Source organism: Pelodiscus sinensis, chromosome 21 (genome assembly GCF_049634645.1).
Source record: "Pelodiscus sinensis isolate JC-2024 chromosome 21, ASM4963464v1, whole genome shotgun sequence".
NCBI classification, from domain to species: domain Eukaryota; kingdom Metazoa; phylum Chordata; order Testudines; family Trionychidae; genus Pelodiscus; species Pelodiscus sinensis.
Window position 1 is genome coordinate 14,086,737 of NC_134731.1, and position 26,609 is coordinate 14,113,345.

The 26,609-nt window shown below is 45.7% G+C and overlaps 2 protein-coding genes across 6 annotated transcripts in view; both read right to left on the bottom strand.

Annotated features, from left to right (window-relative positions):
* The window catches only part of PITPNM3 (PITPNM family member 3), a 518,333-nt gene that overhangs the window by 256,225 nt on the left and 235,499 nt on the right, over positions 1 to 26,609 (bottom strand). The window contains exon 1 of one of the 5 annotated variants that reach the window (XM_075904892.1): positions 5,202 to 5,310. The exons of the other annotated variants lie outside the window; for them this stretch is intronic. Coding sequence (XP_075761007.1) covers positions 5,202 to 5,231 — 30 coding nt within the window. The 5' untranslated portion in view covers positions 5,232 to 5,310. Of the gene's footprint in view, positions 1 to 5,201; positions 5,311 to 26,609 lie in introns of those variants that run through there. 5 annotated transcript variants of the gene reach the window in all.
* On the bottom strand, positions 16,260 to 18,072 carry LOC142819267 (endogenous retroviral envelope protein HEMO-like). Its single transcript, XM_075904886.1, has one exon. It carries the CDS (start codon positions 18,009 to 18,011, stop codon positions 16,356 to 16,358), a length of 1,656 nt encoding a protein of 551 aa, XP_075761001.1. The 5' UTR covers positions 18,012 to 18,072; the 3' UTR covers positions 16,260 to 16,355.

Genomic DNA, 26,609 nt, shown 5'->3' on the forward strand with positions numbered 1-26,609 from the left:
TCAGTGGCCTGCAGATCTTATTGCTTATGTCTACACCGCAATAAACAACTGTGCCACCAAGTTTCAGAGTGGGTCAATTGTCTCGGGTTTGTCTCAGACTGCGAGCTACAAATGCAATTTAGGCATTCAGAGACCTAAGCTTAGGCCCAGGCTCTGAAACCCTCCCTTAATGAGAACGGCACTCTCTGGGGGGGGGGGGGGGGGGGTGTGAACAAAGACACCAACTACCTTACCCATTACAAAGATAGCTTCCCCAATTATCACCTCTAATACCATTAGCTCACAGACATTTACCTTCCTTCCCTTCCCCCCCACCTGCATCCCTCTTCTGTTCTGAAATGTGATTTGTTCTTTTCATGTGTGTTCATTTTTTTTAATTGTATCCTTTGGTATATATGGTTGTGACTATTTTCTTCCACTATTTGATCTGAGGAAGTTGGTCTGGCCCACGAAAGCTCATCACCGAATAAACCATCTTGTTAGTCTTTAAAGTGCTACATAGTCCTGCATTTTGCTTCATCTATCTACACTGTGATTTCTAGCACCACAGCCCAAATCCACATCAGCTAGCCTGGGCCAGCAGCAGCCATGCTACAAGTTGTTAATTGCCATGGAGACATACCCATTGTAACTAGGTTTTCCAAATAGCTCAGCATGAAACATCCTACGCTCGTCTCAGAATCTGGCCCCCAACTGTAGAGCTCATGCAGAGATCTTTTGAAAATCTGTCTGTAAGTACACATATAAAAACCCATCATCAGCTCTAGGTAAAGATGCAGGGTGAAAAGGTGCCAGGACTTTTCAAAAACAGAAGAGCTATCTTGAAAAAGCTGGTTCAAAGAAAAAAGATTCACTCTGCTGAGTGTGTTAGGGGTCAGTCTCATTCCTAGCAGGATCCTGGGTTCCACGGGACCAAACCTCCAGATTATCCAGAAGTGCCTCCTAAAAGTGGTCCAACGAGCCTCAGTAGCATCCTGTCAAAGTCACTGCTGACAACATTGCTTAATGCTATGCAAGATCATACTGAATGCTGGCTCTGGGCTTTACTTCCAAACAGGTTTGTACAATGCACTTCCTGCACCCAGACACCACATTGAAATAACCTAGCTCTTAAGGTTAGGTCACATCCATTGGGAAATGTATTTCCATTGGAAGCCACTCATCTTGTTGCCTAAAGATTGATTCCCACTGTTCAGTTTAATTGGAAACTGCCCCAGCTTGTTTTAAAATTAGATTTCTTTGGATGGGAACCCTTCCAACATAGTTTCATTCTGCCCAGTTCTGGTCTTGAGCTGATTTAGTAAAACCAACAGCCTAAAAAAAAACCAGACGGCAGCAGTGCAATGTAGAGACACAGGTGCCATGGGAAGAAAAGTGCTGCTACGAAAAAGGCATCAAAAGGGGAAAGGCACCATTAAAAAAGAAGCAGGCCCATTCCTCTGCTAAGTGTTTGAGTGCCTCTTCACTACAACTTAACATTTATGGAGCAAGTCTCTACAGAGTCTGACTGTATTTTAGGACTCTAATTGATGGATTGGCACCATCTGTTTAAGTGTGCGTGGAGATGCATGTTGGAAGGAAAGGAATGACTGTATATGAGGCTACAATACCGCACTGCAAGGCAGGAGAGTTGGGTATTGCTGGCTCCTTAGCATACTTTCCACATCTCTAACATGGGAATACTAATAGATACATACCTCTCAAAAAGGCCTGGATGCTTCATTCATTTGTGTTTGTAAAGCTCTCAAATGATTACATGGAAAGTGCAAAATCAGAGATTCAGAGATGAGAAAGACAGCATGGATCCTCCTGCATAACACAGGCCACAGGAATTCACAGAATTAGTTTTTATTTGAACTAGAGAATATCATTGTGTGGATCCTCCATCACTGACAATTCCAATGCATTCCAACTAGGGATGTTAAATTTTGATTAATCAACTAATCAAGTAGTCGATGGAATTTCGATAATGCTCTCTGCACCTCTCCCTTTGAAATGTACAAGAGCCAGCCAGGGCTCCTGTACATTTCAAAGGGAGAGACCCAGAAGATTCCTGCTACCTCGCCCCATTTCAAATTCACAAGACCCGGAGCTCTTGTATATCTCAAAGGGAGAGACACAATGCTTTTTCCCATACGGGTTTCTTGCGCAAGAAATCTGTGTTTTCCGTCCACACACCTTTTTGCGCAAGAACTCCTGCCAAAAAGGCTTATTCCTTGTAGAAAGAGGAACAACACTTGCACAAAAAGCCCTGTCTTCTGACGATCTACTGTACTTTTTCTTGTGCAAAAATGCACTTGTAGTGTGGATGCTCTGTGAGTTTTGGGGCAAAAACAGGCATTTTTGCACAAAATCTCCGCATTGTAGATGTAGCCTGATAGAGGCAGCAAGGGGTGGGGAAGCAACTAGTTGAGTTCCTACTTGACTACCTGATAAGCATTTGTTTATCGGGTAGCTGACTAGTCACTTACACCCCTAATTCCAACTACCCCCAGTATTAAAAAGTTGAATAATTTCTGAATTTGTTTAGGGATGGGGAAACTTTTTTTGGCGGGAGCCACTGATCCACAGAAAAATCAATCAGGGGCTGCACACAATTGAGAAGAAAAAAAACCCTCATGTGGCCACTGACTGAGGAGAAAGACACTCCCCACATTCTCCTCACAAAGCAGAGCCTTGGGGAAAGGGGGCAGGCTAGTAGATTTTGTGTGCTCCAGACACCTCAATACTGGGCAGGGAGCCCTGAAACTCAGGGTCTGGATCCAGGCAAGCCAGGGGTCACATCCAACCCGTCGGCCAGAGGTTCCGCACCCCTAAACCAACTGAGCTCCTTGACTCTTCACTATTCATGTGACTCTTGAGAAGAACTGGAATGACTAGTTCAACTCTATTGCTGGGCCGGTATATCCCGATATCCTTTCCCCTAGTGGTCTATAAGGATGGAAGTGATCCAGCTCCACCCAAGTTTGGAATCCATATGGGGTTTAGAAGGAACAAGCACCAGTGGATTGTAGGAGGAAGAGCCTGAGAGAAGGACGTGCTGGGGAAAGTGTAGGAAGTAGCCCTGGGAGTTTGTAGCTGTCTCGCAACAGGTGTTGGAGACTCTTACAGGCAGCTGCCATTGCAGAACCCCAGGCTAGAACCCGAAGTAGAGGGTAGGCCTGTGTTCCCCTCAACACTCACCTCCCCATTTCCACTCATAGGAAAAGACTGGCTAGGGGAAAGAAAGGGGTTTATCCAGTGATGCATCATTTGGGGATCCACTGACACTGTGGAGTTTGGTTTCCCTCTATACCTTGTGCTGGCTAATGATGAGAGTAGCCCAACCATCAGCAAGCTGATGCTAGAGGTGTGGTGCCTAAGTAATGGCTGCTCTGAGCCTGTGAGGCAAGCAAATCTGCCTGGACGTGCAGGACCCACCAAGTTTGAGTAGGAGCTTAGTCACAATATGTATAAGTTGAAAATGCTTTGGGCAAAATACCTAGGGTTACCAAATGGGTTTCAAAAAAATACCAGACACACGTGATCTCGGGAGAAGGACGACCAGCTGGGAGGGGAGCGGGACTGGCTGGGAGGAGGTTGTGGGGAGTGGGTCTGACTGGGAGAGATCGGGGGTAGGGAGGACTGGCCGGCGGAAAGCAGGGCTGGCCGGGAGAGGACTGGGGGGAACCGGCTGGCGGAAAGCAGGGCTGGCTGGGAGGAGGTCGGAGGGAGCAGGGCTGGCTGGGGAAGATCAGGGGAAGGAACCAGCCATTGGGAAGCAGGGCTGGACAGGAGGGGGTCGAGGGGAAGTGGGGCTAGCCGGGGGAGAACTGGCCGGTGGGGAGCAGGGCGCATAAGCGGGTCCAGTCCCTGGGTTCTATCTCGCCCCACTCCCACCCCCACTCCCCTCCTCTCTACTGCGTAGCTGCATACTGCCAGGCTGGTAGACACACACACAGCGAGAGCACATCTACCAGCCAGGCAGTACACATCTACATACTGATACTCATGATAATAATAAAACGTACTTAATTAGAAAATACCAGACATTCATATGTCCGGTATTTTCTCAGTTTGTTTCCTGGACAGAAAACTCAAATACCAGACTATCTGGTTCAAAACCGGGCACCTGGCAACCCTAAAAATACCACATGTAACCTATCAATTTTAATGTTACAACCGGCTGGCTCTGCATATCTTATTTGGGAGCACATATCATTCTTGTATGAAAAGTTAGAAAGATGAAGTATAAAATAGTTTATGGTTTTAAATATGCAAATGTAAGCCCTCAATGGCCAGAAGCCTTAATGACTGGGTGATCAACTTACCAACTTGAGAATACCCTTGTTTGTCCTTTAAGTCTAAGTGGCGCCACCGGGAAGTGGGGTACCAGTTTGACCAGATAATTTTCCATGGAAGGTGGGGGTAGAGAACAAAACATTCCCACCCAAAGAGAAGCTATATAAACAATTTGAGACTATCTGTCCTTTTGTCTCTGGCTGGCATGGGAAAATGCCTGACAGCTAAGAATCAAGAGAAACAAAGAGAACCATGGGAGACCAAGTCAGAGCAAATGATCATCTAGACTTGAAGACAGGCCTGAAATAAGAAGAAACTCTTATTCTCGATGTCTATGTAGACTCTCGTGTTGGTCATCTTCCTTTCCAAGTGCAAACTAACCGCTCTTATCAGCCTCTTGTAACTATTTAGTCTTCAAGGTGCTAATAGACTATTTGTTGTTTTTTAAGTTTTTCCTGTTACAGACTGGCTCTGCCTAATCCTTTAAAACTCCAGTCATCTGAAGAAGTGGGCTGTGTCCATGAAAGCTCACTATACCATCTACGTGTTTTGTTAGTCTATAAAGTACTACCAGACTATTTGTTGTTTTTTAAATTTATCCTATAAAAACTTATCTACCCAATGTCCTCTCCCCCTCCCCCCCATCCTTCCCTTATTTATTCTTGGTTCTGGCCCTCCAACACTCCAGTCATCTGAAGAAGTGGGTTGTGCCCACGAAAGCTCATGATACCATCTACACATTTTGTTAGTCTTTAAAGTGCTATCAGGCCATTTGTTGTTTTTTAAGTTTTCCTGTTACAGACTAACTTAGCTACCCCTGTGAAGCTCGTCAGGGTAAGAGACTGTGTGTAATAAGGTTTTTTTTTTAGTATATTAGAATTAGCTATGTTTTTTCTTTTAAGTTTAATTCTGTAACTTACTTTGCAATGTCCATTTTCACTTGCAACCATTTAAATTCTACTGTTTGTACAGTAAAACTCCAATAGTCCGGCATCCAATTGTACGGCACTCCCGATAGTCCGGCATCAAAATGGCAAGAGCCTAGTGAATGAGCTTCGGCAAAAAACGAGTCACAAGGCAGCAGTGGCATCAGCTGAACCGAGTGAAAAGGGTAAAAAAGGGTTAAAAAATGAAAACATTACTGTATACTGTATACAGTATATACTGTATATCAAATGTTTTTGACCCTTTTTATTGTACATACTGTATACAGTAGATATAGATATAGATATAGATATAGATATAGATATAGATAACTGTCTTACAGTACCTCCTGATAGTCTGGCATATCCGATAATCCGGTACCACCTAGGTCCCAAAGGTTCCGGATTATCAGAAGTCTACTGTACTTAATAAAGTGTTTGTTTACTATCAAGCCCAGCGCACCTGAGGGGAGAAATTAGTGTGAATATTCCCTCTTTCATTGATAAAGAAGGCAAACATCCTCATAAGCGTTGTTTGTGTAAAACTTTTGCTGGGAGAAAGACAGATTTATCTGGGGTTTTGATCCCCTTTGGAAGTAGGTTTCCTGGGTGCTATGCCCTAGAACTGCATTCTCCAAGATCGGAAATGATTCAGTCTCTGCTTTGCTCATTGCAGGGGGTGGTTACCTCAACTCTGTGCCCTTTCTGGGAGAGACCAGAAAATCTGTCCCAGAAAGACAGGGTGATGGGGAGCCACAGAGAACAAGAAGGCAATTGTCAGTAGGGATGTAATAGTATAGTCCATTAACCAATTAACCAATAAACAAAAGCTTATAGGTTAATGCTATAGACTACGTGCACCTCTCCCCACCAGTAAATTTTTTAGCAAGCTGGCCAGCAGCCCACCTCAGTCCCAGCTTGCACTGAGTCCCTGGACCTACCCTGCTGTGGCAAGTGAATTAGGAGCCAGGTGGGCATGTAGCCCGGCTCAGTTCTGGCTTGTGCCAGATCCAGGAGCTCAGACTCCTCCCTCCCGGACAGGGGCTGCCCGGGGACTATGGAATAGTCGACTAACCAATAAGAATTCATGAGATTAATCGACTATTCAATTAACCAGTACTTAACATCCTTAATTGTCTGTGGCATAATCAGCACACCAAAAAACAATCCCAAGGGGTCATCTGTGACTGCACCCTGTCATATTCTCCAATAAAATACAGGACTATGTGCTACACTAGACTAACACGGCTACATTTCTATCAACATTCTCCAATAAAAATTCTGCCAGACAGACCACTGGCTAGTTTCTCACTGATCTCTTAACAGCCTCAGACAGCAATGATCTGTCAGAACTCACATGGCCTTTTTTTGAATTGGCAATCTAGAGGTTAAATTCTCCACACCTTGTCACCAATCCTCTGACCTATCCAGGCCCCTTGGGTATTATTAAATAAATACATTTTCATTTCAAGCTGCCATGAAGTCCCATTTGTCAGCAGATTCTTCCAGATATGTCAGCAAGTTCTTTGCAAACAAGAATAAGGCATTAACATGAATGCTTTCCAGATGAGCTGTTAATTAACTTCTGCTATTTAAACAGCAGAGGTCAATGAACCTTCTGTCATAGAACATGGCCTTTTGAGACAAGGGCACGAAAATAGACGGCTTTTCTTTTGTGTGTCACACTAGGGTCAAACATTCATTTCTGTTGCTCCTGAGTGCTTTAGGTAAACAGTTTCATTGCCTCCTTGCGATAATAATATACCGTGGGGAACATTCAGAATGAAGGGGGGAAAAGACACCTATCACCACTTTAATCCACATTAAAATCACAACCTAGTGCACCTCCTTCCCCTTCAACTTTAGTCCATCTTCAGCTATAACATGCCCAAAAAAAGAGAGAGAGAGAGAGAGAGAGAGAGAGAGAGAGAGAGAGAAAGCGTGTGTGTTTTCACAAGAAGCAGGAGAAACAAAAGAGAGAGCAGCTGGTGTAAATAAACAAATTAAACCTGCCATCCTGAGATGCCAATTTCTTTCTACATCTTTCAAGGGTCCACATGAAAGTGAAACTGCTTCCATAGGAAACAATCTCAAAACATAAACATCACAGCTAGTTATAGCCTAGGAACTGTTTCAGGAATTTGTGTCCCCTCTGTATACTGTGTGGTTCATATAACCTGCAATAAAGCTACCCTAAACCAGTTCTCAGACTCCTTTTCTCTCTCTGGGGATGAATCTAGACAGCATATTGTCCTATGGGAGAAAAATACTAGGTGACTGTGCAATTATAGATTGTATCATCTATCTATATATTTGAGTTTCTCTGTCTGTCTGTCCCTGTTTGTTCTAGAGCTCATCCTAAGTGGTAAGAGCTAGGACCACTGAATTCGCTATACAGCTTCCTCTTTATGATAACTTAAAGCAAGGTCAGAGTTTGGTTGTGCCAGGACAATGGGCTGTGCCTAGAATGAGACTGCGTTCCAGAAAACCCGTCACAGTGACAAACGCTCCAAATAAATCCATTAGTCTTGAAGGTGCCACAGGACTCCTCATTGTTTCAATAAACAGAGTCCATTCCAGACAACAAAACACAGTTGCTTCTCTCTTGTCCTGGTGTGATGAGCCAGCCCTGTTCAGGGGAGGTGACTGTGCTGGGCTCTTGAAGAACAAGGACTGACAAATTGGGGGCTCAGTTTTCTCAACTATGGATGACTTTATGAAATTGTATCATGAAATTATGGTGCCTGTAACATGTGAGGACCCCCTGCCAAAGTTAGCAGGGTTGTGTCATGTCTCTCCCAGACCAGAGTGACCAACACTCAGCAACGCTCTATTAAAAGACCACCATTTTAGGACAATAGGTTTGCTGCAGCTAGAAGACACCTCTTCCTCCTCCTATCTGCAAGGAAGCTTGGAATATAACGGGAAGTTTTCAGGGGCGAACCGAAGAAGCAGGTAAGCCAGCGGGAGTTTTTAAATGTGCTTGTGGAAGGGGAAGTAGAGAGATGAGAAGCCACACAATGGCAAATTAAGATGAGGAAAACTGCCGAAGGAGTAAGGGGTGCAAGAAGGATGGGTCCCAGCCTGATCCACTCAATGCAGATGATCTCCCAAAGGAAGGATGAGCTGGTGAGAGCCACTGCTCATGTAACTGTATTTTCTATATTCTGATGTGCTTTACTTGGTAAAAGAACGTAACATTGCAACGTGTGTGTGCTGACAGCTTCACAACTACTGCATGCCCATCAAAGGTGAAACTGTCAATCAGAACCTACGGCTACGTCTAGACTGCAAGCCTCTTTCGAAAAAGAGCGTCTAGACTACAACCAGTACTTTCAAAAAAGCAAGCTGCTTTTTCAAAAGAGAGCACGCAGGCAGTCTGGATGCGCTCTTTCGAAAAAGCACAGTTCGCGATACATAGAGCCTTTTTTCGAAAGAGCATTTTTGAAAAAAGGTGTTATTCCTTGTAAAACGAGGTTTTCCACGGTCGAAAACTTACTTTCGAAAGAACGCGGCAGCAGTCTAGACGCAGGGGAAGGTTTTTTCAAAAAAAGGCCACTTTTTTCCAAAAAAAAACCCTGTAGTCTAGACACACCCTACATGCCTTTGCAGCAGAGTTCTGGGAGAGCAGGGTATTCAATTGTTGGGGGACTTGAAGGGCACACAGCAGCCGGACGGGTGGGCAGGAAGCAGGTTCCAACATTCCAGGAGGGTGCCAGATAGAAGGTCCATGCCCAGAGTGTGTGCCTAAGGACCCCAAGATTAGGCCAGTGGTTGGAGTCCAGTTAGGCTCCAGAATCTTAAACACACCCCAGAGGATCCACAGCACAGAGGCTTGGATTCCCCTCACAGCCATCCAAATGAGTGGCCAGAAAGGGATGCTTGCTAGGATCTGTGACACAGGGCAGTCTCCCCTCAGCTGTGCCTGCTGCAGCTGCAGTGGCCATGGACAGGCACGACTCACCAGGCCCCAAGCCACTGCAGTGAGAGGGCTGAGGCTGTCCTCTCTCCCTGGGGCAGCCCCACACTGAACCTCTTGTCCCCAGCCCCACCCCAAAGCAATGATTTAAATGAAGAAAAAAACCCAAAACTTGTTTGAGTTAAAGACCAGACCAACGCCAGGTAAATCTGTGTGTGAGTGTGTGCGTGTGTGTATCGGGTATGTGCATAGCTCTTTTTTGTACATCTTATCACAACTATTTCATATATTTACTTGTTGGAAAAATAAGATTGGGCCACAGTATTGGGCTGACCCTAGCATTTTCTGATTAGTGTGAATAAATTCTCCCTAAACTCAGTCCAAAGTGTGTTCTGATCTCATCCTGCCTCTTGCCTACCTGATGAGAAGGGTCTCACCAGGTCTCTGCTGCAGTTATAAATAGGGTTGCCAGATGGTTGAAACAAAAATACTGCCCCCCCCCCCAAAAAAAAACACTGGGGAAAAATTCTGCTGAAGGGGAGAAAAAAGGGGGGGAACAAAGTTGCTGAGCAAAAAGAAAAAGAAAAAGGACTCCAAGGACTTAAGCCAAAAAAAATTAAAATAAAACAGCATTAAAACAGCATGTCCCCTTTAAGAGTGAGTGCAGGGATTGAAACAGGGGAGCGGCTGAGCACTGAGACCCAGGGGAGTCATTGCTTCCCCCAGGTCTTTTGGCTGGCAGCCATTTTGTGCTAGCAGCCTTGGGGAGCCAGGTAAGCATGGGGGGGTGGTAGCATTCGGGAGGGGGGAAGACTGGGTGCTGAATGTTTCTAGGGTTGCCAGGTGCCCGGCATTTTCGCCTCCTGGCCGGGGAAAAATTCAGTAAATACCGGACATCTCAGGTGTCCGGTATTCTCTGAATTTTTTTTACTGGACAGGAGGCAAAAATACTGGACTGTCCAGGTGAATACCCGACACCTGGCAATCCTAGTTATAAACAATGACACTTGAATTATATTCAGCTTAACAGGGAAGAGAAACCATGTAAAGTGGGGAAAAGAAAAACCTTTTTAATGTTATAGGACAATAGGTTACTCTGGGGAGAAGTTGGTTGGATTGTGGAGCATTCATGAAGCAGCAACAACTGGAGAAGAATAACAAAATGGCAGAGACAATATAAGGACACCAAATCCTCCATCCAGCAAAGCATTTACACCATGCATATGTTTAAGCATAAAGGTCCTGTGAATGGGACTATTCTCCAGCTTAAAGTTATGCATGAGTGTTCACATGCTTTGCTGGATTTGTGCCCAAGATCAAGATCTACATAGACAAAGTTAGCCCCTGCATGTGGCTATGGGTGAAACTGCAGCCATTGCTGGCCGGCCATGCCTACCAACTAGCATGGGGATGACAAAGCATCCCTCAAGGTTAATTAAATAGCAGAAGACCTAGCTGGGTTTGGGGCTGTTTGGTTTAAAAGGGTGGGAATGTAATGGGGATGTCATCAGCCTTTGATTTTTGCAGTTTGATGTGGGTGAAACTGGTTCTGGCTTCCGGCTCTGTCTCATCAGGGGTGGCCCATCCATACAGGCGAACTAGGCGGTTGCCTAGGGCGCCAAGTTAAATTGGGCGCCAAATGGTGGTGCAATATCATTGAGGAGTTTGGAGGTGGGGGGCGCCGATTGCACGGTTCGCCTAGGGCGCCAGTTGCTGGCAGCTAGTCTAGGGCCGCCCCTGTGTCTCATATCGGTTAGCTAGCAACGTTGAGTTATGCTGGGGTGTGTTGTGCAGGCCAGTCACTCCCCCCTCACCAGGGGATTTCTGCACCAGTTGGTGGAGTTGAGAGACTCCAAGGTCTCTCATTCTTGGAAACTGGAAAAAGGTGTTTCCAAACCACAGAACAAGGAACTCCATCCCCTGCAGAGCCTGGATCCCAGCATGATTCCTAATTGCTAAAGAAAATGGCAATTATTTATTATCTCCCCACGGAGCTCTGTGTTTCTTTATCCTGCTCCAGATGTTTCTAGAATCCCTGCTACTTTAATTTGTGCAGGAGAGGAAAAGGGACGTAATGCCATGTTAAGCTCTCCCATTACGCTTTCCAGCTTGTGAGTACACATTTAATTTAAAGTTGATCTCTAATGACTGCCTTATTTGAATAGCTGGACAAGAAAATGCCTGCTCTTTAGGGGAGCTTCCATAGAAGGAGCTATTAACACACAGAGCTAGAATAAAATCAGCATAGCTCTGCTGGAGATACTGAGCTATACAAACCTACACATACAGATTATCCAGCCCGCTTACAGCAGAGTCTTGCTGACATGCATTGATTACTGGGAGCCCTACTGCTAATTAGCAAGCAAGGACCCAGTGTTCTGCTCCTAATGAAGCCAATGAGAGTTTGTCATTTGACTCCTCGTGTCAACTTACGTGAACCACTTTAAAAGTGAAAATGGAGTGCGATGTGATGTGAGGACACTCACTCTGACAAGCAGAGTTACATTTCAATACTATAATAACTGGCTTGTCCTCAGTGAAGTGTTTGGGAAAATAATTAAGTCTGAGCAATAGGAGAGCAAGCCAGGTTTATGCCCGATCAACCATGGAGCAGATGTTTGCCATTAGACAAATTACTGTAAAAGCTCAGGAGTTTCAACATGGGAAGAATGAGGTATAGATATAGCCTTTGTGGATTTAAAAGCTGCTTTTGACTCTGTTCATGGTTGCTGCCTTTGGCTCAGCTTGCAAACTACTGGTGTGACAGGCCAGCTCCACTACCATTTCACAGAAGTGCTTTGCTAAAGTGAGAACTGTTTCCCTTTAGATAGCGGGATGTCTAACCAGCCAGAGTACAACAGTGGCATCTGTCTCAGACAATGTCTCCACTTACCGGAGGATCGATGCTCTGGCGATTGATCTTCTGGGGTTCAATTTAGTGGATCTAGTAAAGACCCATTAAATCAAACACTGAGGCCAGGAGTAAGCAAAATTGCTGTGAAGGTGGTGCCAAGTGCAGTTTAAGGTATGTGAACTCCAGCTACATTATTTACATAGCTGGAGTTGTGTGCCTTAATCTGACCATCCCCTTGCAGTGTAGATCTGGCCTAGGGTACATGGCTACACCTGATCTTTTCTGTTCTGTTACTTAGCAAATTATAGAAACTGTCACTTGCCATGTACCTGGGGTGATGTTTCATGGCTTTTGCATCACTGACCTGCAGTATGCAAATAACAGGACCTATAGTCATGTCCTCAGAAACTAACCTCATCAATGCCATGAATGTGTGTGTGGAAAAGCAGTAAACTTGCTTTTCAAGTCAACAGGAAACCCAAACCGATGTACGTGGGTTATGAACCTCTGCCCTCGCCCATCATAATCATTTATTCATTTCAGTACCCTAGCTCTGTTGTCACCAAGGAGGGAGGTTGCCTTGTTAACATGAAACATCAGTTCAACCAGACTATAGCATTTTGCATGTTCTTGGGAAGCCTTATGTGGCACTGACACCACAAACTCAGGTAAAGATGTCTCAGAGGGGTAGCTGTATTAGTCTGTAACTTTGAAAACGCGTAATCCCATGGCAACCTTAGAGACCAATATAAATATATATAGTCTCATGAGTGATCGTGGGCAAAACCCACTTGTGTGTCTATCAAGCAGTTGCAGTTTTTGTCCTTTTGTATGGCCCTGAAACCTGGGCTAACCCAGAGATGCAAACATCTCAGCTGGACACTGACATGACATTGCAATGTCTTATTGATGGTAAATCGTGTGTTGCATCACATTGTAAATAAGATGATTAGGCATCAGACCAGTCAACTTCCAACGTTTTCCAAGAGACTCAACACTCTCTCGGATTGCTTGGCTATCTATTCCATATGCCAGAGTCCATACCAACTTTGACTCAACAATAACTGGCTGGAGAAGACCTCACCTCATACATATTGTAGGGGTGTTGTGGCTTTTGACCTCAACTGCCTCAGCCTTAATATAGAGCAAGACTCCACATTGGCAGGAAATTGCACTTTCTGGATGCAGGTGACCCAAAGTGTTCACTCTACTTTCAACGAGAAAGAGAATTAATGGATACAGTGACTAGGAAAGCTTGTTACAGGACTCAAATGTTCCATTTTTCCTTGGTGAATGTTTGCACCAAGAATGGGGAGGGGTTATAACAAGATGTGTGGACGTATAACTAGAAATAACAGAATGAGCTTAAGAAGAGAAATAAATAGGTTTAATATCAGAGAAGACCTCACCATTCATCTGTGCACTGTAATCCCTGATACATAAGACATTTTCTGCAGTCTAGTTTTAAAAAGGCAGAAAATGTTTTGTAGGGCCATAGTCCTGCATTGGCTGAGACACAGACTGGATAATCTAGCAGGTCTCTTCCAACTCTAACTTTAGGGATTCTCCTATGAAGTAAGGAAACTGTCATTTCCTAATGCAAATTATGAGTGTAAATCAACAGAGAGTAGAAGGCCATTTTATACTGTATAAGGGCTGAGATTCACACGCCTCAAGCATTAACTGATCCCCAAGCTTCAGCCAGGAAAAATTTCCCACCATGACAGAGCACTGCAAAGATAAATGCAATAGGTGAGAAGGATTAAAGAAGTTATACAGGCAGTCCCCAGGTTACGTACAAGATAGGGACTGTAGGTTTGTTCTTAAGTTGAATTTGTATGTAAGTCGGAACTGATACATATTGTAGGGGAAACTCTAGCCAAACATTTCTCCAGAGCTCAGTTTTATTCTGCCACACCTCACTTCCCTCAGTCCTTTATTCTCAAGCTAAGGTGTCTGCTGAGAAAAGCCGCTCCGCGTCTCCCTGGTCTGCTGGGGGGGGGGGGCGCGCTAGGTTCGCGTCTCCCTGGTCTGCTGGGGGGAAGCAGCTAGTGCGGGGTTGCCTCACCCCGTTTGTAAGTAGGGATCCGATGTAAGTCGGATCCATGTAACCCGGGAACTGCCTGTACTTTCTTCTGGAGTACCGTGTATTAGCTACCATTTATGCAATGGTACTGTATTTGCTGACATGGGGCAGAGCTTATAAATATTTAGGGTAGTGGGGCAATGAGGTTGTCAGTTTTCCTGGCAGTAAATATATTCCTCGTTTGGTCAGGCTGGTCACTACACAACTGTGGTTCAGGATTTGTAACAATAAAGTCTGGTTTGTGCCTCAGGCTACGCCTACACTGACAATTGAATGTTTTGTCATTTAGAGGTACTAACTCCTATCCCCAACCACCTCCAAAAGACAAAAGTTTGGTTGCGGCAAGTGGCTATGCAACCCGACTTTTAGCAACACAATTGGGTCAACATGACCATGTGGCTAAAAATTGTGCTGTGTACACAAAGTCTCTGTCTCAGCTCAATTCCCCAACCTGGCACTTTGAGTGCTGACTAGCAGAATAAACTCTGTAAGAACCTGCCTCTAACTCCCAGACAAACAGTCTGATCGCTGCCACCACCAAGTGTAGCTAAAAATATAAAATAAACCCTTTTCCAATGAAAAGGGCACTTGGAATTCCCTCCCCCTGCTTCAACCTTTGTTTTGCTTGGAGTTATGAAAACAAACAGAGATAACTGACAGAGAACAATGGGGCTCTGTTTCTCCCAGGTAACTTAGGCAGATAGGTTTAAGATCACAAAAATCAACCAATACTGGTTAACCAAAACAAAAAGAAAACACTTTTATTATTAAAGCAAGACTACAGTTGTAAACATAGTAAATGACTGGGTGTTAAAAGCCATGGACTGAAATAGACTCAGGGAGAATCCCTGGGCAGCAAACCTTAGTTACAAAAGAGAAAAACAATTAACCATCTCAGACATGATTTCCAAACCCCCAAATAAGAAAAACAGTAAAACCCGATGGACTATTGTCAGCCGACGGTCAGGGCAGTGTGTGCGTGTGTGTTACACCCAAGTCTTCAACTGCTGAGACACAGAGTCTCGTTGCAGCGGGCAGCCTAGGAGGCTGGAGGGCACCCTGAAAAGTAGTTTAACGTCCGTGACTTTACTGCTAGGACCGAGGTCCCGTCGCAGAGGGTAGCCAAACAGGCTAACAGACGCCCCAGTGTGTACAGGAAGAGCCTATTACGCTTCAGATTTTAGCTGCTAGAATTTCATAATTCCTTCGCAGCGGGCAGCCTCGGGGAGACTGAGAAGCGCCCCAACTGAATTTTGCCACCTGGGTGTGACACAAATTCAAACGCCCAAGCTCTCCCTATATCTGTCCCTTTATGACCGGCTGAAGTTCTTTTGTTTGTGTTCGGTTCGGGTACTGCAGCACGGGTTCAAGTCAGAAGCTTGACACGCACTGGCTTATTTATAGGAGAAAGAAAGAGAAAAGAAATAAAGAAACTTGGTTCAGTGTATATAGATATATATATTTTATAAGTGAATGAGGGCACCCCACTTGTTCCCAAAGTTTATAGCAAAATCACCTTACCAAAGGTGATTTACAATAGAAATGAAGCAGTTTGACTTTAAGAAAACTATAATAAAGTAACTAACTTACAACAGAGAGAGACAATTAGAGTGTACACATAAAGAAAAACACATTGCAGGTACAATTCTCACCCCTGCGTTCCAGACTTGGCGTGGCCAGCGTCTTTCTCTCAATCCCTCGGGAAGAAGTAGGGCGAGGTTGGGCGTCCCACGGACCTCGGGAGACAATCAATACCTGCCAGCAGGTGTAGGTGATTGGAGCTCAAATTGGGTGGGCAACTCAACCCTCTTTATACCCCTTGGGTCACATGGGCTTCTTCCTGGTCTTAAGTGGCCAATCAGGAAAAATGGCTTTGAATGCCAAGTTTCCCACGAAGGGTGCAAAGCATAATTCACACCTGGGAAGATGCAGACAATGGGCACCTCTGGTATGTGATGGGCGAAGATTCCTCTCCCGAGACAGTGCAGGCGTGTCAATTACTGATACTAGCCATCACGGCGACGGGAGGCCTCCCAGTCGTCAGCTAGCCCATTTACTGTCTGGTTTCTGTTTATGGTAGAATAAGGGACAGGCACCACACCTGCGTTCCCAGGGCATCAAAGGCTGACTGCCTTTCTCTTGCTCTCTGGGGGGGGGGAAAACAAGATGGGGCTCGTGGAAAAACAAGATGGGGTTTTGTCTGGCTACATTCCACCCCCTTGACACGCCTCACTATGTCTCAGAACGCAAGATGGCGGTGATGCCAGCACCTTTTGCCCTTCTTGGAGGAAGCTAAAATCGCCCTATCGGCAGGGTCTGATCAGATAATTTTGGATCAAGGGATTGATTAGGATCGCTTCCCAACGCCATATATCGGACCTGTACAGAGGAGGTAGCAGTGTACACCAAACGCTTAACAATACATAGAAGCATGCAGCAAGCAATTACAACAAGTAAAACGGTTAATATAGTATTTACAATAGAGTGAAGGAATGGAGTTAACAAAAATCCTAGGCGTTGGGCTAGCCAATCTAGCCATGAGGCTTTTCCATCCTCAGTTACAGCATGTAGTACCTTAACAGCGCCCTTTATAGCGAGTACATCTTGTTCAATTTGTCCTGATTTATTTACATAGAAGCAGCAAGATTGGTTGATTACCGCACATACTCCCCCCTGTTGGGCCAAAACTGCGTCCAAGGCTATTCTGTTCTGCAGGGCAAAACGGGCTACTGATTGAATTTGCTCGTTAAGCAAGCCCAGAGCATCTGCAGTGTGGTTGAGTGCCTGTTCTATTTGCCCAGATACATTTACTATTGCCTTCTCTAGCTCAGCTACTCCAAGCCAGGGCAGGAGCGCACGGACGAACTGGTGGAAGCCTGTGGGACGTATTATAAGGGGATTAGTGGAAAACCTTCGTGGTGACCGGTGTAAGAAACTCCCAAGATTAGTAATACCAGGAGCCATAATGTGAGGGTGTACAGTGAGTCCCCCAGGGGCAGCGTGCCCCATTGAGCAGCGCCCCATCCAATTCAGTGGCAGATACTTGTAGGCTTTCTGCCCGCAAATGAAAAAGAGTCCTGGCTCCTCCTTCAGAATGGGGGAGTAGGGTCCCTTATACCACCCTGTTCCAGTGGGTCCTTTCTTTGGGGTATGGTGGGTAGCACAGTAACTATCATTAGCAGCTGTGCAATGTAAGGCAAGCAGCAAATCCTGTAGGACCTGGTCCGCTGCAAAAAGCTCTGTCCTAGCGCACTGGTTTGGGAGTAGGGTATTACTGGTTACCAGTGTGGGGTTGTATATTTGACCGGTGTTAGGAATTATGAATAATGACTGATTGTACCAGGCTTTTCCCTCCAGGTATTGGCTGAAGTTTAGGGGAATAATGGTGACATTGCTAGATAGTGGTGTGCCACTGTGGGAGATATTATATCCCCCGCACCTTAAGGGTTTTTGGTGGGTTGCACTGGGATAGACATCCCAGACCTTTAATTTCTTATTAAAACTTACTATGTGGGTGCACTGCTGATCCCCTAACCACCCGAGGTGAGGTCCTGTACCATTTTTGTTCTCAAAGCAGATGGGGTATACTTCCCTAGAGGTTCCTGTTATATACTCCAGAGGTTGACCCCATAGTGTAGGTTGCCATTGTCCATGCCACCCCCAAGTTCCCTTCCCAGAGTCATTTAAAAGTTTGTAGTCGCTGGAGCTGCTGTCATCAAACCAGGCTGGTCCCCACTTGAAAACGTTGCTCTTGTTCCACCAGTCATTTAAGTTTAAAGGGACAAATTCAACTCCCAGTCCTGTGGGGGAACCTAGCAGGGTACATATCCAGCAGTTTGTAGCATCGGCTGCAGAGGCAATAGTCTGGATAGCATTCCTGAGAGGGTGCTCTGGTACAGCGGAGATCGCAGTGATTAGGAGAAACAGCAAAGCTCGATCCGGAGTCATGCTGCGTCTTGAGTTGGGTAATGAGGTATTGTTCTCTTGTTAACTCCTTCCCTGCAACAAAACAAAAAGTCAGCCAGTCTTGGATACAATCCAAGCCTCAGAAATGGTTAGTGGCAGTTTGTTGGGGTTTGCAATAATCCAAACGCCCTTGTTTTTATAAGACTGAAGTACACAGGTATGTGTGCCCAGGCTGGGGTGTTTGACCACAACAGTATCCCCAGGGGCATATTTGGAGTCCGTTAGTGGTGTCCCTGGAGTCAGAGAGGCTTTCCTTGTTGGGAAAAATCCTTTGCTAATTGGGCTACCCGTAGGGGTTTGCCGATTGTTTAGCCGTTGAACCACGGCATCCAGTCTGCCTCCCCAGGTTCCCTCTGTAGGCTTAAGGTGGTATTTTAGCAGTCCATTCCATCTCTCAATTATGCCATTGGACTGAGGTCGGTATGGGAGGTGAAAGGTCCATTGGACTCCATTCTGGAGAGCCCACTCCTGGACAGTCTTGTTTTTAAAATGTGAGCCATTGTCAGATTGAATTTCCTGAGGTGTTGGGACAAGTGCAATTAGGCGATTCAGTCCCATAATTGTGGATAGTCCTGTTGCTAAACGAGTAGGGTAAGCGAACCCTATACCTGAGATGACTTCCACTCCTGTGAGAATGTATTTCCACCCTTGCCTGGTGGTGGACAATGGACCCACATAATCAATCTGCCAGGTCCCCCATAGCGTTTTCCCATCCCTTAGTTTGGCAAACCGTTGTCCTTCCGTGATATGCCTCCTGGTCTCAGCACATGTAGTGCAGGCTTGCACTAAATCCCTAGCCTGTTGGTGGGTGATGGGCCACCCCCTGATATGTGCCTGCCTCACCAGCTCCTCACTCCCCGTGTGTCCCAGATTTTCATGCAGCCAGATGTATAGGCGTTCCCAGTCCACCTGGGTAACAGAGATCTGTGCTGCTTCATCAGCTAGGTTATTCAATTGTGCAGTTGGGGTGTTATTCTTTTGGTGTGCTGACACATGTCCAATACTTAGGGGTTGCTGGGTGGCATGGTGGTATATCCACTTCCAGTACTCTAATCCCCATACGGATTTCCCTCCTATTTCCCAGTGGTTATTTTTCCAGTTAGTTATCCACTGGGTGGCTCCTGCCCATACAGCATAGGAGTCCGTATAGATAGTACTAGCACCTGCTTCACAAGCCAGCTTGATTGCTGCTAGTTCTGCAAGCTGAGCTGATCCGTCCACATCGGTGGTTAAGGGTGTGGTGGAATTGTCTGCTGGAACGGCTGCAGCCTTTCCTTTCCATCTCCCTTTAATCAATTTAGCACTACCGTCTGTGAACCACACTCCCTCAGGGTGAGATGGGTCAAATGCAGCGGCGTTTTGAATGGGAGAGGGCTGTGGGGGCAGGTGATATTCATTGGGCATTCCTACCCTCCACAGAGACTCCTTAATCATAGTGGGGTTCTGTGCGGAGTCTGCACCACCCACCCTGTAGTGTATGTACAGTGCCCATTTCTGGGTGGTCATTTTCTGTGCTACTCCTGGTGGCAGCTCCTTTCCTTCCAATATGGGCTTAATAATTGGAAGGGGAGTGTGTATGGTTATAGCGCGATTTTGTGTTAGCTCCTCAGTCTCCCTTAGAGCAGTATAGGCTGCCAGGAGCACTTTCTCATAGGGAGTGTAATTGGCTTGCGATCCCTGCCATGACTTTGAGCCGAATTGTATGGGGCGGCGGGGTGCAGTTTCACTCTCTTGCCATAGGGCATAAGACATTCCCGTAGCTCCTATGGTGAGATACACGTGGAATGGAGCATCGGGATGGATTGGACCCAGAGCTTGGTATGTGTGTATTTCGTTTATTAGCTGCCGCAGCGCTTCCTCATGTACAGGGGTCCATTCCCAAACAGCACTTTTCTTTAGCAGATTATACAGTGGTCGGGCAATTACAGCAAAACCAGGCACATGTTTTCGCCAAAACCCTAAAACTCCCAGAGTTTGCCTTAGTTGGGACTTGTCCCCAGGTGAAGGTGCCTGGCTCAGTTCCTGTACAGTGTCATCAGGCACAGACCTCCGCCCTCCCATCCAGACAGCACCCAGGAACTTCACCTCATGAGAGGGACCCTGGCACTTATCTGGGGGTAAAGCTAACCCAAGATTTTCTAAGGCAGTCTTTACTAAGTCCACAGCTTGCTGCACTTCTTCAGTAGTGTCCCCTCCTATTAGGATATCATCTATATATTGCAGCATTTGGATACTAGGTGGCATGGTTAAACCATCTAGGACCTTTGACAGTGCCCCATGGCAAATAGTGGGGGAATGTTTGAACCCTTGGGGCATACGTGTGAAAGTGTATTGGACACCCTTCCATGTAAAAGCAAATCTGTTCTGGTCTGCAGGCTGTAAAGGGACCATGAAAAACATGTCCTTTATATCTAGCACAGCTAGCCATTGCTTGTTCCAAGTCTGTATGGTATTTACAATGCTTGCTATGTTGGGGACTGCTGCTGTTAGGGGTCCTGTGTTACTGTTTAATTTTCTGTAATCAATTGTGAGCCTCCATTTACCATTAGGTTTCTTTACTGGCCATACCGGGGAGTTGTAAGGGGAGTGAGTGCGAATTAAGACTCCCCTTGTTTCCAGATCTTTAATTAGCTCAGTGACAGGCACTACAGCTTCAGCTGGGACATTGTATTGTTTTACATGAGTCACAGCTGATGGTGGGAGAGCAGGAGCTTGGGCTAGTAACCTGACACTATAAAGAGGGACTTTCCCCTCCTCCAGGATTGTTGTGCTGGGTTTGTAGCCAGCTCCGAATGCCCACCTTTCCCCACCAATGATTCCTTCCTTGCCCTTTAGGATGTCCATGCCCAGTATATTGGCATTCCCAAGTATTAACTCATGTTTCCTGGGCTGCTGGTAGGGGTTTAAAGGGATATCCAGTTTTACTTTGACCAGCGGGTAAGACACAATAGTGCCGTTTACTCCTGTAACCAAAACCTGCTTTCGGCCAGAAGGTGGAGGTCCAAGAAAGTTTTCTCTTTTAATCATGGATAATTGGGCTCCAGTGTCTACCAGGAAAGAGACAGCAGTCTTATCATTAACTGTTACTAAAATCCGGGGGTCGTTGTTATGATTTTCTCTCTCTGCCTGCTCAAGTTTACTTATACAGAGAGAGATTGGACCCCCGCTTGTTAGTTTCCCTGGTCAATTTCAACAAGCGGCAGCAGCTCCTGTAATTGCTGCCTTAGCTGTGCATGAGGAGGGTCAGAGCTGATGCGGGGAGCACTAGGAGTTACTGCTGCTTTCTCCTGCTCAACTCCCTTTGAGGCAGCCAGAAGCTTTAGCTTATCGGTTGCCAGCCCATGTAATAGATCTCGGGTGAACCCTAGATCCAAGCACCGTTTCCACAATTTAGTCCTAAATTCCCTCTCCTGTGGTGTTACTTCGCGTCTAGGCCTAAAGCCTTCCTGCTTGCTTCTATAATCTCCTTTTAAATTCCGCACCTTAACTTTAACCTGCGGTGCCTCAGTTTCCCCAAATTCTCGGAGATCCCGCAGCATAAAATCAAATAAGTCCTGATAGGTCATGCGGTGGTCCTGAGCATGATTTCTTGTGGCTAGTGCTATAGCCTTATAGGATCCGGGAGCCCCTTTTAGCACTGGTCTTAAATCTCCTGTCACTACCTGTTGTTCCCATGGGCTCTCTTCCTGCCTCCCATTTTGGGGACCCCCTTGACGGAGCATAGCTATTATAGCAACAGTTTGTAGGGCTCCTCTAAGTTCATCCCCATTAATCCATGGGATGCTAGTGGGTTCACCTCTGTCAGCGTGGTGAATTCCCCGAGCCCATCTACAGGCAAAGGTCCAGATAGACTTTGGACCCTCCTGATTCCTGGGGCTAAGGAATACTCCTGCACCCAGATTTACCCTGCCACACTCCCGGGAGGACAGTTGGGTATGGCCAGCTCCTGTGTCCCATATCCTAGCTAGCCACTCTATCACCCCTTCCCCAGGTCTCTTGGCAAATTCGTCCTGGATCTTTCTCAACTCTGCAGGCTCATAACTGCGAGTAGTAATTCGGGTGGGTCGGGATTCTGTCCTTTTGCTAGTGGAGGGGTTATCTTCATCAACCTCACTCTCATCTTTCTCAGTTAGGTCCTTTTGGTATGTGATGATGGGTCTCATGTGGACAGGGGGATTCCCTAACTTAGGGGAGGTGGGACACTCATCATCGGAGGAGTCCCAGATGTCTCCATCCCAATCCTCCGGATCTACCCAGAGAGCAGCCTCTACTTTGGCTTGATTAATTTTTCGGGGCTTGCTCTCTAATCTCGCTCTCCTTTCTGCTCCCTCCCTTTTTATTATTGGAGCAAGGCGTTGTTCTAATTGGTGCACATCATTGCTCAGCAAGCGCGCCCGGGTGTCTAGGTTCTGGCAGCGCCGCTCTAGCTCATCCCTCTCCTTTTGTACCCTTTCAAGCTCTATTTCCAATTTTAAATGGCTTTTACATGCTGTTTGCAGGGCACTTTTAAATAGCCAAATACATGCTCCTTTCCCCTTTCCCCTTTTCATTTTACAAGCAGTTCTCCAGTTACAGAACTGCAACCACAGTTCCTCAGGGTTTCCCCACTCCTCTTCTAACATTTCTTTATCCCATTTAGGGTCAGCCCAACCTTCCTGGGCGAAACTCTTTTCTACCTTGCTAAAATCAGTGACAGGCTTCATGCTGCTGTATTTTGAACCGATATCACAAATCCTGCCGACTACGCCAATTCTGTCAGCCGACGGTCAGGGCAGTGTGTGCGTGTGTGTTACACCCAAGTCTTCAACTGCTGAGACACAGAGTCTCGTTGCAGCGGGCAGCCTAGGAGGCTGGAGGGCACCCTGAAAAGTAGTTTAACGTCCGTGACTTTACTGCTAGGACCGAGGTCCCGTCGCAGAGGGTAGCCAAACAGGCTAACAGACGCCCCAGTGTGTACAGGAAGAGCCTATTACGCTTCAGATTTTAGCTGCTAGAATTTCATAATTCCTTCGCAGCGGGCAGCCTCGGGGAGACTGAGAAGCGCCCCAACTGAATTTTGCCACCTGGGTGTGACACAAATTCAAACGCCCAAGCTCTCCCTATATCTGTCCCTTTATGACCGGCTGAAGTTCTTTTGTTTGTGTTCGGTTCGGGTACTGCAGCACGGGTTCAAGTCAGAAGCTTGACACGCACTGGCTTATTTATAGGAGAAAGAAAGAGAAAAGAAATAAAGAAACTTGGTTCAGTGTATATAGATATATATATTTTATAAGTGAATGAGGGCACCCCACTTGTTCCCAAAGTTTATAGCAAAATCACCTTACCAAAGGTGATTTACAATAGAAATGAAGCAGTTTGACTTTAAGAAAACTATAATAAAGTAACTAACTTACAACAGAGAGAGACAATTAGAGTGTACACATAAAGAAAAACACATTGCAGGTACAATTCTCACCCCTGCGTTCCAGACTTGGCGTGGCCAGCGTCTTTCTCTCAATCCCTCGGGAAGAAGTAGGGCGAGGTTGGGCGTCCCACGGACCTCGGGAGACAATCAATACCTGCCAGCAGGTGTAGGTGATTGGAGCTCAAATTGGGTGGGCAACTCAACCCTCTTTATACCCCTTGGGTCACATGGGCTTCTTCCTGGTCTTAAGTGGCCAATCAGGAAAAATGGCTTTGAATGCCAAGTTTCCCACGAAGGGTGCAAAGCATAATTCACACCTGGGAAGATGCAGACAATGGGCACCTCTGGTATGTGATGGGCGAAGATTCCTCTCCCGAGACAGTGCAGGCGTGTCAATTACTGATACTAGCCATCACGGCGACGGGAGGCCTCCCAGTCGTCAGCTAGCCCATTTACTGTCTGGTTTCTGTTTATGGTAGAATAAGGGACAGGCACCACACCTGCGTTCCCAGGGCATCAAAGGCTGACTGCCTTTCTCTTGCTCTCTGGGGGGGGGGAAAACAAGATGGGGCTCGTGGAAAAACAAGATGGGGTTTTGTCTGGCTACAACTATATAAAGTTTTCCATATGTACACATTTCAATGAATTTAAGAAGTCTGTTCCAAGGAGAGTCTGTCTCTCCTGCTACCTGGGGAAAAACTGCTGCTGACCCCCCAAAAAAGGGGGAAAACCCCTCTCTCAGTTTGAAATTTTTTATCTGCGTTTCATTGGCTGAATGCCCAAAGCCCCCTCCTTCAGGTACATCTCCAAAATTACTTAACTCTTTCCTTACTCTCCAGGTAAATCAGACTCTCTTTCGCAGCTCCTATTCTGATTTAGATTCTCCTTTGCAGCCTCTGAAATCTCTCTGCACCAGATATATTATATTGGATAGTCATGATCACTAGGCATCTCAAGGCAAAATTTGAATACATGTATCATGCTCTGCAGACACTTTAAACGAGCTCCACTTTGATTTCATGATAACTAAACTGTTGAAGACAAGTTGAGAGTCACATGCAATATCTCATTTGAGTCACTCCCTGCCATTTTAGTTCAGCTTCACCTTTTGAGTGATTGAACCTGAAAAGAATCTGATAAAGAATAACTGCTGTCAGATTTGTGTATCAAACTTTGCAAGAAACTTCATTTTAATGGTGAAGGCATTGTGTAGTTGAGATAATTCCATGGCCCAAAAATTGCAGTAATGGGAGCTACATTGTACTACATAAAATATTTTAAAGGGTAAAAAACATAAATCACTTGTATTTCACTGTGTCATCCATCTCTGTCACTTGTGGGTGGAATGAGAAGTTATCCGTGGCTCAGGCTAAGGCAGAACTAGCAGATAGTAACATGTTGTAGCCTACTTACACCCACCATGCGTCTTTCCATTGCTCTTTGGGTGATTTGCGGCTTTAATTCTTCTGTAAGCATTTTGTTCCAGGATTTGCAGCCATAGAGCATTACCAGAAGGATACTGGTGTTAAAGAAATGAGCTTTTGCGGTGGTGGAATGTTTAGGATCGACAAAAACACTATGCAGCCTCCCAAAGGCAATCCAGCCCGACCTCCTCCTTGTCCATCTGCAACACTTGTCCAAGATATACATATTGATCTACCAGATCGACAGTCTGTCCATCCAATTGCATGACGTATTCTGAACAATATGCATTTTTCATGCATTTCGTTTTTCCAGTATGGATGGCCAGGCCAATCTCCTTCACATTCTTACCGATGTCATTACTGATACAATGTTGTGGGTTTTGAAGCAATAAGGACAACGTCATCTGCAAAAAAGGGCATCTGAAGAACCTTGTGATCAATCAGAAATCCATCTTTCATTTTGATCTTCTGTAGGATGTCTTCCAGGATGCTGGCAAACAACTTCAGTGAACAAATGTCCCTCTACTTTACCCCTCACTTAACTTCGATGATCAAGGGATCATCAAAAAGCACGATTTCAGTAGTTACATCCATCATGGAATCTTGTATAATTCTAACATACACAGGGGAAACACCCTGAGAAAGGAGAGCACTTAAAACTGCATTTGTTCTACTGAGTCAAAAGCTTTTTTAAGTCAATGAATAACAAGCATAGTGGGATCTTGTAGTTGCTACACCTTTTGTCCACAAAAATATGGTTCACTCTGGAGAATCCCCTACGAAAGCCTGCCTGTTCCCTTCTCATGTGTTCCTCAAGGACACCCTCAATACGGGCATAGATCGTTCTCATAAAGACCTTATAAATATGAGAAAGCAGACAGATGGGTCGATAGTTGCAAATTCCTTCTCTGTCACATTTTTCAGCAGAAAATAGTTCAGTGGTCTGACTGTACACAGATGACCGATTCTGAAACATGTTAGAGAAAAGAAACTGCCCCCCCAGTAAAAAAGTTTGGCCAGGCCGCTCTTGCTATAGTGGGCTGCAGTACTCCTTGAGAGAAACTGGCCGCACCCTTCCTGCATACCATTGCCTTTAAAAAAAGGGAAGGTGTGAAAAGGGGAAAATAGCCTCAGACTCTCCCACCCGTCACCTTGGCGTGAGAACTGCGGGGTTTACCTGGTCGCATGAAACCTGCACAGTTTCGGCCCAACCCATGGGACACAGACTCCCCCACTTGGTGACCGTTGGGCCATATATGGTAATATGCAAGTGCGGAAAACCGATGTGCAGATTTGGGGAAAAATACCCATCGCACAGTTCGCTCTAGGAGGTCTTCGCAACACACGTACCACCGTGCGCGTGCCTTCTCGTATACTTCAAAGCGCTGCCGGCCTGACCAACCGACCAGCCACCTCCCCCGACTCTCGGGAATAACCAAGGCCTTCGCAACCAAACCGATATCTGTGAAATGTTCCGTGTGCTGTGTAAGTTGGTATGTATGATTTGATTTTTTCTTGTATAAGCTTAGTGTTGTAGTAGCTTAGTGTTGTAGTTGTTTTTGGGTAGTACATAGAGTTTGTAGTTATCACTGTTATTTAATTAGTGTAGCTGGATATTTTAAGATTAGAGACTATTCCCCTTCCCATTCCCATCCTTATATCTGACACGTTTAACTAGAAATCATAGAATAAATATAATAAATACTGTAAATTCATTATTAACACGGTCTATTAAAAATCTTAGAATAAATA

What these genes read in the sequence shown, in the direction of transcription:
- LOC142819267 (XM_075904886.1), bottom strand. Translation starts at nt 18,011, where the DNA reads ATGACTCCGGATCGAGCTTTGCTGTTTCTCCTAATCACTGCGATCTCC.